The following is a 13140-nucleotide window of genomic DNA, read 5'->3' as shown; positions in this document are numbered from 1 at the left end:
CTTCATATAATAATTGGGTTCATTGACTGGCGAGATTCAACTTGTCTGGAAACCGTTCGCAGCTCAGAGATACCATAATCTATTAAATTCTATGCCATTACATTTAGTGCATGCATGTTGTAGTACGAGGTCTGCTGTGCACGCCGTTTATTTAAAACGTTGACTACGATTGCTTCATCTTGTACTATTATTTCATTTTTTGTACTTTTTTTTAAGCAGGTTTGCCAGACGGTCATTTTTTCCAGACAAATTCCGTGATTTAGTTTTTCTCAATTGCGTTGGCCGGCTAAAATTTATGATAGGGTCTACATTGCAATTCTGAGCAGATAATTAATTCACTTATGACACATTACATATGTGAATTAAAGTTCAAGATATTGGAAATCGCTTATAAGCAATCACAGTGAAATATGGGGTAATAATTTAAGGATTGATCTAAAATATTCTATAGCAAACATAAAACTGTGATGTAAAAAATGCACTTGATTAAAAATGAAAAGACACATGCCAATGAAGTCTCAAGTTTTTTGCTTTAAAATCGAGTCACAAAAGTTAGCCTCCACAGCAAATTTCGGGTGTAATCATTCTTATCATTTCTAAACTCCGGCCAAAACATTATCAGCTTCACCTGATGATATATTGATATTCTGAATAAGAGATTTAAATAACTTGTTTCCATTATAAGGCTAGGATGATTGCGTAAAACGGGTAGAAGTTCACGCATTTCACCAAATCATTTTCAGGCTGACGTCCCGTGAATTAGCGTAATATCAATTTGCAGTAATAATTGAGAACTAAATTCCCGCATATCCTGTATACAAAAGGATAAGAGTTTCTACATTTCTCATGTGAATTTAGATCAACCTTTTTACATCACTTCTTCACTTCTTGTTGTTTGTTTGTCTGTCTGCTACAAATCTTATAATCGATATTTAACACACTTATACCAGTCCAATCGATCTGAAATTTGCACACTTGCGTAAAACGGAGACAATGCATGAATTAATTGACAGAATAAATAATTTTGACAAATTTAATTTTTTAATATTACAATATAATTTAAAAATTCATTCTTGTAATATTTGATACAAAAAAATTGGAAATTATTTACTTGTGCAACATCGGAGAAACTGTATTCTTTAGAAGTGTTGTCTTTTAAAAGTAATTTTTAAACGCATATTAGTTTCTTGTCTCTCACATCGTTTTTTAAAGCCTTGTTCTTATATAAGGTAAAGCGTTTTTTTGTATAACTTACTCCGATGTGGTAAGCAGTTATGTCTCAATTTTTTTTCGTACGGCGATATTTTTAAATGTAATGAAATAGTTGAGAAGTTTAAAAAAGTTCAGCTATTTCTCCACTGATTTTTAAATTTTGCCTAAGAATTTCATTGAGGCAGAATTAGAACAACAAAATATCGATACGATAAGTTTATTCATAAAGTCATAAATGTATTATAATGATACTAATGGGCACATATGTACACGCTATCTGTACAAAAACGCTTCAATAATCGACTAGACGTAAAGAAATATTCCAAAGTGATAAATCATTTGAAAATTCTAACAAATTATAAACAAGATTGTCACAAGACCATTAAAAAGTAAATCAAGTATTAACAGCATTTATATGGAAAACGAAATAATTTGCGAGCTCATATTCAACGTAAATTTCGAAAAAAAATAAAGTAAAAACTAAAGGCTGAAGCAACTTTTGTGCGGCGGAAATGTACATATCTTTGGCACAAGTCATTTTTTCTGGATAAATGCTGAACATTAAAACTAAAAATCGATCTCAACGTCCTCCAACGTGTAAAAAAGGACGCTTCAAAAACAATATCCACTCAAAATTAGTAAATTCGTTCAATTATGTGACTTGATCTAATCAATAACCATTACTTTTTGATTTACAGAACAAAAACAAATTATTATGAAAGTCATAGCAAGAGCAGAAGTACAGCGTGCATAACCTGAGGTAGCATTTGATTGATTCACTTAGAATTCATCGACGAATATTGCACTCATATTATTAATATGAAAAAAATAACACATACAAATTGACTTATGGTGATTTGCATTAAGCCTTAAGTTCGGTGAAACGTTTTCGATATTAAAATCTTGCGTCATTCTTCTTAACTCATTTATTGAGCAACAAGTTCCGGAACATAACTCTGTAAAATGGGACTTCTACAACAAGTTGTTGGAAATTGTGACTTGACCTCTGGCTGTGATTCCATATTCGTCTCGTGGGGATATATTGGCAGTGATGTAAACACATTAACTACATAACACTCTTCAGATTACGTATCGATGAAGGAATATTCTCCAGCACAAATATTTATGGAACTCTTTGGTTACCTGTTGCATGCGTACAAGACGAGATTAAAAACCTTCCGTAAGCCATGCATGCTAAAACACCATCACTACTGCATGGTACTGGTAACTTATCAGAATCTCAGTGCAGGCCTCGTAATAGAACTGCATTACGGTTTGAGAATGCAAGAGAGGAACAAAATATGGCAAAAATGAAAATAACTTCTGGTGTTACGTTCAGCCTAAATTTGACTGTTTTTCACGAGAATAATACCATAAAATCATGCCATTAATTTAGGCTTTGAATAGAATGAATTTCACTTCATATTTGAACGACTTTCCTAAGTAGCAATACTAAAGTTCACACCGAAGACTCGATCGCCGACTCACAGTGGCTGGACAAGGCGCTTAGAATTTGTTGGAACTTTGCGTGCCGCTCCTGCGCGTCCCTGAGCGCCCCGCGACTACCGAACAGGAACTTCAGGTGGAACTCTGTCCTGAAGACGTCCAAGACAAGGTCTTCTAAGGTCTCGGGGTCTTCGAGGATCAGATCTGCGTTGCGTCGATACATCATAAGATTCTGAGCGAAGCTGCGGCCGTCAAGAAGATGCAGCAGCATCATCTGTAGTCCGTAGTCCGAGGTGGCGCTCTCCCACTGCACCAGAGACTCGTCCTGTGGTAATGCGGCAACATCAAAGTCTGCACTGGGAGCACTGCCACCAATTTTAACGGCAGTGTCCTTAGGAAATCAACTGTCAATATCAACCCTCTTCGCACGAAAATTCGTGGTAAAAATTTGGATTAGATGTATGTGCAACAGATTTTCATTGCTAATTTATTTATGAGCGGCAAGAAACTTTACGCTACGACGTTATCAACTATACTTGCAGTTACAGCCATACTCATCTAGTAGTATAACAACAGAGCCGTTCTTATGCCCAAGGAAAAATTCACGCGGCTTTTTATATACTTCCAATGAGACAAAACCCAACATCCACATATAAATTTTCACTAATAAAGTCTATATTTATGTTATCCGAGACTTGAACCAATGTAATGGAGTTGCTAACCTTCCTCCTGAGCGAGTAAATGTCTTCGAGGTCGCGTTCGCAGAGCAGAATAAAAGGAAGGATGTGTGGGATGATCGTGTTAGGGGCCTGAGGGTTGTTGCACTCGTTCATCGCCTTCAACGTCGACCGGAGCTTCGACTCAAAACTGAATGCCGAGTCAGTAAATTTCTGCCGCACCATGTGCCACGTGGCGGTCAGTCTCTGGATCTGTAAACACAAACAAAAATTAATTTCAAGAAGCGAATAAACTTGACCATTAGGAGATATTATCGAAGAACTATTGAATTTTCAGGGGATTATGAATCAAGGTAATAGTTTAATAGCACACAGCATGACGTTTCCGAGGCTAGAAGAAAACGCCCAACTGAGTGAGGGTTACAGAGACCCATAATGATGTTATTGATGCTACAATAAGACGACACATCACTCACCTGTGGGTTACAGAGACCCAGCATGATGTTATTGAAGCCATAAAGGTTGCCGGTGGCGGTTTTGGTGTCGATGGCGATTTGTATCCAGCGATGGATGAGCTCAGCCCGCACGCGGATGTCCTCCTCTTTCAGGACGGTCACGGCTACCAGGAGTCTCATGCACTCCGTCCTGCGACAACATTTTCTTGTGTAATACGGTCAGTGAACCTAAAGTTTCATTTATTAAAACTAATGCGATATTTACGGGAGGAAGGAATGAGAGGAGAGTAAAACTGTTTCAAACAACCTGCAAAATGCGTGCGCTGAAATTCGGTGAATAAATATGAAAAATTAAACTGGATAGGGGATCTTTACTTAATAATTAGCTTTAGAACGAAAGTCATTTAGCTTAGAATTTCGTCAATTTATTCAAGAAAATCACACTAAATCATATTTATTGACTAATAAGATTATAACAATTGTGTGTGAATAATTAATCCAGTCTTTTTTCTGTCTTCTAAGGTACAAACATCGAAGAATAGACTGGGAGTTCATAGGGAACGAACTACTAGAAAGCGACTGGAGATCTGAGATCCTAGAGTTGAAGTCCGAAGCAATGTAGTATACAAACATGTAGTACAACAAACTGTGCGAAGTATTACTGCAGGTAAGGTATGCGTGCGTCACACGCCGGGAAGAACGACCTTCAAACGGCTCACAATTCCAAGGGACAGACGGATCCTCATGGGAAAACGAGCGAACTTGAACAACCAGATAACAGCCGCCTCCAGGAATATGGAGAGGCGGAGGCTGGAACATCTTGGGAGGAAATTGAGGACACTGAACGACAGTTGCAGGACTCACACGAGGCTGAGCAACAAGTTGCGGAGGGGCAAGCGGTGTCTGCCATTCGAGATAATCCCAAACATTTCTATATATATGCCCAGTCAAAGGCCAAATCAGAGCATCAGTGGAGCCACTGAAAAATAACGATGTCCTTATTGGAGACGACCAGGGCATGTGCGAACTGCTAGAAGAGCAGTTTGAAAAAGTATTGAGCAAACCCCGATACTTGAGACGGGAGAACGAACTTAGAGAGGGGGCGAGTGCTGATGAACATAGACACCGGATCTAGATAGGAGTATCCAAGAATCATCAGCTCATTCCTCCCGAGCCAAATGGGGTATGTACAAAGGAGGTGCGAGAGACAAACCCCCAAATTACAGGCCGGTTATATTAACATCACACATAATCAAATTATATGAGAAGGTTGTTGCCAGTAGGTTGGTGCAGTACATGACGGAAGTTGACTTTTTCAACTCTAGGAGGAGATAGATTTCTATAGTACCCCCTTTTTTGCCGTTTTGTAAGAATTTTACGTTTACTTTCATTTTTTTTCGAAAAATTGACACGAACAAAAAAGTCTTGGAATTCTGTTTTGCATAGGCGTACCAAGTTTCAAATTGATCCGTCCGGAAATAAAAAGTTTTTTTCACCACCCAGACGCTCCCTTTTAGACTACTGGGGTCGGATGTGATTTGCTTGCATTGATCCACAGCTTCCTAACGGTAAGACTACAAACTGTCGTTCTTGCAAGCTCGAGATCGAGCGAGGCTAGGGTGAAGAGTAGAGTACCACAGGGAACGATAATCTGCTCAATCCTCTTCCTCATTCACATCGCTGACATAGAATCACGCCTCTTTATCGTCATTCGCGGCAGTTCAACGGAACCAAATTTGAGGTTCCGAGATACAGAGGTAGCGGAAAAGCTGGTATGGAGCACGCAGCTACCTGAAATATGACAATTCTACAATCGAAAAGAAGAGACTCGCTCGCGATCAAGGAATGTTGGTGATACCTCAGGTCAAGTTAGATGATCACATAGCGGCAATAACCGCAAGAGGTAGACGACAGATGGGGTTGATCTGGTGGACGTTCACTCCAAGGGAAGTGAAACCGATGATCACATTTTTTAGAACCCTTGTAATACCTTTTCCTTGAATAGGTACTGTTGCCAGCTCTGGACCCCGTTCTCACTCGGCGCAATGCGGCAACTGAAAGGGGTCCAACAACCTTCACTTCGCCTGCGTCTATACTCACTGCAGGGGAGACGGGAGAGGATCTGTACATCTGGAATATGATAACCGGATTGGCACCAAACTTTGAGAGCGAGACTTTCATGATTATACATATCATAATCATCCTGAAGACATATCATAACGAGAGAAGGGGGAGACTGTGCAAAATACCCCCACTACGTAACAGATCTACGGTCAGACTTGCCGCGTCTACGTCGTGGGGGTACCCTGGCCTGCGCGTCGTCCGGATGCCCGGCATGCTCGCAGGCCAGGCCAAACGGCAGAGGCCCCCCCGCCCGGATCGCTACCGGACGGAGGCTCCTTTCTTCATTTTTTCGACCGAGGGTCGGGGCCCTTCCCCCTACCCACTTCTTTGGCCGCCTATCTTTCCTGAGGCAGACTATGCCCTTCTCTCCTCTCACCTTCTCTTCCTTTTCGTCCTTCTCCTCCTGACCCAGGGTATCCATCCCAACCCTTGCCCCGCCGACGACCCCTGCTCAGTCTGCTCCCTCCCGGTTACAAAGCGATGTTACTCGTTCTGGTGCTCCACGTGTAACGCCTGGTGCCACAAGCGGTGCTCCGGCCTTCGCTCCATCCACCTATATTCCGCAGACTGGACCTGCCCTACGTGCAAACGGTCTGACCCAATACCCGCCAGACCACCCTCCTCCCCGCTCTCCCGGCCTCCCCCCTTGCTGGCCCCTCCCACGTCTGCGTCCTCCAGTTCAACTGCAACGGAATTCAATCCAGTGCAGTTGAACTGGCCACTTTTATTCTACCGCCCATTGAGAAATTTGTATTCTACCGCCCATTGAGAAATTTTTGTTCTACCGCCCATTGAGAAATTTTTGTTCTACCGCCCATTGAGAAATTTTCATGCTACCGCCTATCGAGTAGTTCTTAGTAGACAGCGCCAGAAGTTCGTATTCTAGCGGGCTTGTGAAAAGTTCTGAATCAGTGCCATTGAGAGAGAATTCTATATTCCTCGGGCTCATTTAGAACAGCTTATCTTATCAGTCCATTTAAAAATCTTATTCCACCGAATTATTGTTAATCATTCAAATTTCACATTTTGCTCTGTTGCGTTTTCTTCACATGCAAAAAAATTAATTGCAAGTACATTCACTAAGTATTTGATTAATTTTAAGTATTATTAATTCATTTACGTTATGTTCGCAACCTTGAAAATGAGGGAAAAATTATACTTTGCTCATTGTATATAGGGGTTTGTCTTAACCATACGTCGATTGGGGGAATTTTTTTCAAGTTTTAGGTATTTTTTCCGGAAATTTATTTTAATTTTTAATTTAACATTATTCAAGTGTGAAAAAATTGAATTTTGAAATAAATGACTCCATAATAGTATTCTTAATGCCGTTGAGGGCGGTGGCATCGAGGGGTGGGTTCTCTCCATGGGGCAGCAGAAATGTACTAAATTTTTCCAAGTTGTAGAAGGAGGGCGGGTTCATCTCCGGCACGCTGAAGAGAGGCGTGTCCTCGGCCAGCGAGTCGTCTTCTATGGGTGCGATACCGCCGTCCAACACCAGGGAGCTTTGGCTGTCGCGGCTGTAAAGATATCAAGTTAAGATTTCCTTCAGCTCCGAGACAATCCGCTCGCCGATTAAGCAAATAGTACGTGCAATACAGCAAGAAGTTATTTCGTGTATGCATATTCGTAAAATATTTAGGCTAGGATGTAGAAGCTACAGAGCTGAGTTAAAAAAAAAGGTAATATGAAGATAGATAAAAACTAGGCCCCCTTTACTGAATAGATTTTATATATGTACCTGGAAGCAGGTAAATATCTAATCCACATTAAATTTCTCAAGCCGATTGATTCTTCTCCATTCTCCTTAAGTTCTAAACATAGCTGAAAACATCAATACAATAGCTTTCTTTATTTATGCACTCATCATTTTTCATAATAAAAGGACAGTAAACGAGATAACAACACGACCGCAGTGACGTTCATACTTACTTCCTCGCATCACTGACGGTCGTTTGTATTGAGTCACCAGATCCATTGCCAGAATCAGATCCAGAGGGATTATACACTTCAGACAATCTAGAAAATCTAGGATTTTGTTCAGAATTCAAAGCATTTCCAGGTGAGCCATGATGTCCTTCTGATTGCTTGGAAGCCCCTGCGTTCTCGGAACCTTCTTCTTTCTCGTCGATCTCAGCGTAGACGCGATCTGAGACGTGAATAGGAGGCTTCCTGGCCTTAACTTTGAATGAAGGAATTCTAGAGGGCTTGGGTGGGGCGTTGTGTATTTCAGTTCCGGATTCGGCAGGTGTAAGTGAAGAAGAAGGAGGTAAGGAGAGCTCTGTCTTTCCAGCGTGTATCCTGCGTGGCAAGGATTGCGTAGATGCTGCCAAGTCTTTCTTTTGCCGCTGGCCGATGATGCCGTCGCTGCTGTTGCTTCTTTCATCTGATAATATGAATATTTTTCATATCAATATGAGCCAAAATTATTATTGACTTATCAAATCACTTGCTTAAAATAATTATTTAAAAATTCGTCATAATTAATTTTTTTTTTTCAAGTGAGTAGCAAATTTCCAACCGTATACCAATTCTAATCGAAATGGGGCTCCGTCAAAGATCTAACTTGGGGTTATTTCACTATCTGCCGTCACTCATAAGTATTTCGATATGAATTAATTTAACTAGGTTGGTTGAACTAACTCAATATCAGTAATTTTGTACCTTAAATAATGTTTACGCTTTTACTCGCTGTTTAGGGATTCAGAGAAATGTCAAATGTAAATGTATTTAGAAACTCGGTCACCAGCAATTGCATCACATGATGAAAACAAGTTGGTGGCTCAAATCAGTGAATGTGAGCATGAGGGGCCAAATTAACAATATTGAATTTTTGCCGATTTTTATGAAAACGGTGTTGACACAGAGGCTGCAGATACCGTAAACATCAATTCAAAATGCTGGTTTACTCTGAGTTTTCTGTTTTTTCATAGGCAATGACATAAGGGGTAAGCAATTGTTATCATTATCAATTATGTTCACCTGACAAAACACCCTCCTGTGACGCCCTTCTCTGGCAATGTGTGTCGCCTAGCGAGGATCGTACGATGCTGCAGCTCACGCCGTCGGACGCTGCCGGCAACGCAGGTGTCTGGCGGTTGTCGTACGTTCTGGAGACACTATAAAAATTACTACCAACGAATCAAAAATAAAAGATGTTCTAAAGCAAAAAGTTTTATCCGATGGGTTATGGGCTTTGATTTATGCCAATGCAAGACTTATGACATGATTTGTGCTATTTGCCAAAAATGTATGACATGATTTGTGTTAAGACTCGTTAGGAAAAAACAAATCCTGAAACATAGTCAAGCGAAAACTTATACCTATGAATCGCCGGTTTTGAAGGCGGTAAGCTTGAACGGCTTCCATCGATCGTTGAGCATTCAGCCGCCAATAAGGGCTCCTTCTTGTACAAAGACTCGTAATAAGTTAGAGGTTTACATCTGAAAATAAAAAAATAGCGAAATTAATAGCGAATACGATAATTATAAACAGACAAAGTGCTTCAAAGCATTCCCCTCAAATATTTACTCAGGTCATAATTTATTGTAACCTGACACTTGTTTGAAATTTTAATAGACATGTTCTATAAGTAAACCTAAAAATTTAAACCGGATGATTTCACGTTACGAAATTTTTTTTACAGACGAGGTGGAATAATGTATCCAGAACTTAAAGACAAACACTAGATTATCGAGCTCGATTTAGACCGACCTGTTAACAGGAGCTAAAATCTTTGCTCCCGTCGCCTGTGTGACGATTTTCTTGTTGCCGACGTAGGCGCAGATGAGGTCAGGGATCGTGTCGTAGCCTTCGTCCTCCAACTCGTACTGAATGCGTTCATACACGGTGTCAGGCTGCACTATTGTCTGTAATAAATTACATGGCATTATATATAATAAAAAACAAGACTATTCAATACAAGCAAAGCAATCTCGATAGTTAACAAAAGTCAATGTAAATTGATTTTTTGCATTTGAAAAATTGAGTTCTTTACCTACCGATTAAGCGTAAACTCGGGTACTGACCATCTGGATTACGAAGTGCAGGACTTTCGAGTCCCAAAGGCACGACAACACATAATTGCCAGGCTGTGTAGTGCAGTCCCTGTTGAAAAATCTGCGTAAATAATCTTGATATTTAAGTACATACGTGACTTTGAATAATCAATTTTATTTCCATTTCCATTCAAATTGGTCATTTCTTAAAAATTATTTTTTAAGATTTTAACTTCCTCAACATAACAGGAAAACATCCAGATTGATGGAATTTTCTAGCATGAATAATAATATAATTGAGGTTAAATATCAAGTCAAACTTCATAGCTGCATTATTTGCTACATTCATAACATTGGAATGCATGTTTAATACGTTAAAAAAGTTAAACATGTGTGCTGTTTCATTCTGCGAATGCAGGACGGCGAGCTTTAGTAATCGTTTTGTGCTGTTTTCTCACATTCATCGATCAGCGATTCCTCGAGAGTTACGCAACAAATGAAAAAAATGAAGGCAATGTGATCAAACCGACACGAACAAAATAAATTGTAAAAGATTACTCAGAACAATATAATGATTTAGACGATACCATTTTCCGAAAGAGTGAATTTTTTTGCTGTCAACTCCACAAAGAAATTAAATTTTTTTACATACTACAGATCACAGCGTCACCGTTCCCATCACAAAGCTCAACTTTTCAGTTTTCAAGCTCATTTTAACTTCGAAACGCCAATCGTGGAGGTGTCGCTGATACAGCAAGTTTAGCAAGTAATGAACAAAACTAACGACACGTAACTCGCCTGATTAGAAATCATTACTTCGTGTTGAATCAGTTGGGTTTGCTAATCTGATTCAGGTTATCTTCTATTACATCACGTTCGCTAAACAGTGCAAGAGAAAACTGCATAGTATTTGTTTAGTAAAGGCATCGGCGTTTCTGCAACTTCCGAATAAAACACCCGTCATGCAATGTTTAGCGCAAAACAAAATTGCAAAAGCTACAAGAACACGAACGAGCTAACAATTTACTAGACAGAATGTCCCTCTCACTTCACAATGAAAAACGGCCTAAGTTATAACTTGAATAAGCATTAGGAAATCATTATTTTACTCGGAAGTTAACGATCCGTCTTCTTTATGCCATGCCTCGAACCGAGCTCTCGGTGGTACAAACCAGTCATTCATTAACAGATCTTCCTCGTATCGAACTTGTGTTCGTAAATTCCACCAATGATGAAGGCTCGCCTTCTGCACCTCAAATGTGCAATAAAATTACAAATATGAACCGCATTGTGCCGCGTAATAACGGTGTCCATGATCGAACAATGATTCCTTAGCTGGCGCACATAACTACGAGTTCCCCCCGATCTTATTTCGAAGTGAAATAGAATTTCACACACAATGACTAAACTGTTTCTCGAGTAAACCTGTAGCTTATGATACCTCTTTAATTATTTATAACCTCCTCAGCGCGGGCGCGAGGTATGTTGCCGTGATACCAGGCGTGGGACCTCAGGTCTGTCGAGTCAAGGCTCAGCTCCCACTCCAGCAGGTGACTCAGCTCGTCCGAGGTAGCGTCCAGTGACAGCCCGGAGTCACAATTGAAGCTCTAGTAAAATAATAGAGTTTGAGAAGAGAATACTGGAGAAAATGAATAAAATAGAATAACTAGTGAAATATTAGAGAAAAACAATTTAGGAATGTGAAATTTCGAGTATTTTATGCAATTTGATTGTGTTTAATTGGAAAATAAGAAAAAAAGAAGGAAATTATAGATCGATGTTTTGGGCAAATGTGATGGTGCAATATTTTTGCGAGAGGACTGAGAATTTCAAAAAGGATTAGTATTCCATTAGTTACTTTTTGTGCTAAAATGTGCGGATTGTTTAGAAAACCATTAAAAAAATTTATGTATCAACGTTATGTCATCAACGATGAAACAAACTTCTACGGTACTAAAATTTTTTTACAGGAGGTAGCTGTGTAACAATTCAAGTTTGAATTAGAGCAGACACATCAGAGCTCAAACAATACAGCGTCGCGGTCTGTTGATCTTCTGTTCTGCTGGTTAAAACAAAATTGAGTAAGCGAATATATCTGTAGATCCTTGGTTAGAGTCACGTCCTTGAGACGAGATTAAACAATGCTGCTGGGGGAGGGGGGAGTGTGTTGAAGGTGGGAGGGGTGATTGTGGTGATTGTGGAGGTGGGTGGTGTTTTAGTCTTGATAGGTGATGAAGAGCGATGGTGTGTGAATTAAAGCCAGTGAGTGGTTTAATTGAAAAAAAAAATAGAGAATAATAAATGAATAAATAAAAAGATACCTTTTAAAAAAACTTGTCGGGTTAAATGGAAATGAAAAACTAGCTTCAATATATTGACGAAGTTTTCAACAGTAAATGTATCATGCGTATAAATTATCATATAATAGATAAGTCACTGCATGACTAAGTCAAGCACACTCATGCAAGAATGCAGCACAAAATTGTGATAATAGAACCTCAGCACAAAGTACTGTTAGGTAAAATGTTAAATTAGATACAATGTTAAAATAGATACGAGGTTAAAATAGATACGAGGTTAAAATAGAAACGAGGTTAAAATAGATACTATGTTAATATAGATACAATGATATCGTCGTGACAAAAGAGGTCAGTAGCTGAAATATTAAATGGTCAGCAAATATATGTGAAGTCTTAGTGATTGGATTAAAAAATTTAAATGCTTTAGAAGTATTATGCGGATTATTTCAGACTATATTGCTGTTCTCGATCAAGTTAAAATTCACCAACAATTCGGTACTGAAAACTCACCATTTTGGCAATAGCTGCAGGACTGAGCACACCAGCAGATCTCTTGCGGTGATTCTGACGCTGGTTTCTGTTGGCAAAAAAGAGATGGGATGAAAGCAAATGTATTTATTCTGAACAACCAATATGTTTTGTAACGAATAACACGAGTAGAAACGATCACTGTTCTTTTAGTAAAGTGCTATACAAGTTATCTATAATTAAAACGGAATGAAAGAAAAAAGAATCCATCAAAAATACACACATGCTGAAGAAGGCTATCGATAACAAGCGACGACCCTATAGCAGGAGTTGACCACGATTAGGCAATCACTTCGAATAAAAGAACGCAAGATGAAATAAATGATTTCAATGGAAACAATCATGATAGGCATGCCAATTGAAAAGTCTTAAAGTCTGATCGAATACCGGAATTTCAGAG

The 13140-nt window shown here is 39.3% G+C and overlaps 1 protein-coding gene across 1 annotated transcript in view; it reads right to left on the bottom strand.

Annotated features, from left to right (window-relative positions):
• Window positions 1-1413: 1413 nt before the first annotated feature.
• Window positions 1414-13140, bottom strand: part of LOC108676662 (SH2 domain-containing protein 3C-like) — a 74215-nt gene continuing 62488 nt past the window's right edge. Inside the window, exons 5-16 of the mRNA XM_047881759.1 lie at window positions 12723-12789; window positions 11373-11519; window positions 11064-11164; window positions 9943-10033; window positions 9629-9783; window positions 9238-9357; window positions 8897-9033; window positions 7847-8300; window positions 7222-7434; window positions 3812-4004; window positions 3381-3587; window positions 1414-2983 (exon numbers count right to left, since the gene is read on the bottom strand). Of these exons, the coding sequence (XP_047737715.1) occupies window positions 2672-2983; window positions 3381-3587; window positions 3812-4004; window positions 7222-7434; window positions 7847-8300; window positions 8897-9033; window positions 9238-9357; window positions 9629-9783; window positions 9943-10033; window positions 11064-11164; window positions 11373-11519; window positions 12723-12789 (2197 nt within the window). The 3' untranslated portion in view covers window positions 1414-2671. The remainder of the gene's footprint in view (window positions 2984-3380; window positions 3588-3811; window positions 4005-7221; window positions 7435-7846; window positions 8301-8896; window positions 9034-9237; window positions 9358-9628; window positions 9784-9942; window positions 10034-11063; window positions 11165-11372; window positions 11520-12722; window positions 12790-13140) is intronic.

The sequence above is a fragment of the Hyalella azteca genome, unplaced genomic scaffold, assembly GCF_000764305.2.
Source record: "Hyalella azteca isolate HAZT.00-mixed unplaced genomic scaffold, Hazt_2.0.2 contig8774, whole genome shotgun sequence".
Taxonomy (NCBI): domain Eukaryota; kingdom Metazoa; phylum Arthropoda; class Malacostraca; order Amphipoda; family Hyalellidae; genus Hyalella; species Hyalella azteca.
This window is presented reverse-complemented; position numbering and strand designations above follow the sequence as displayed.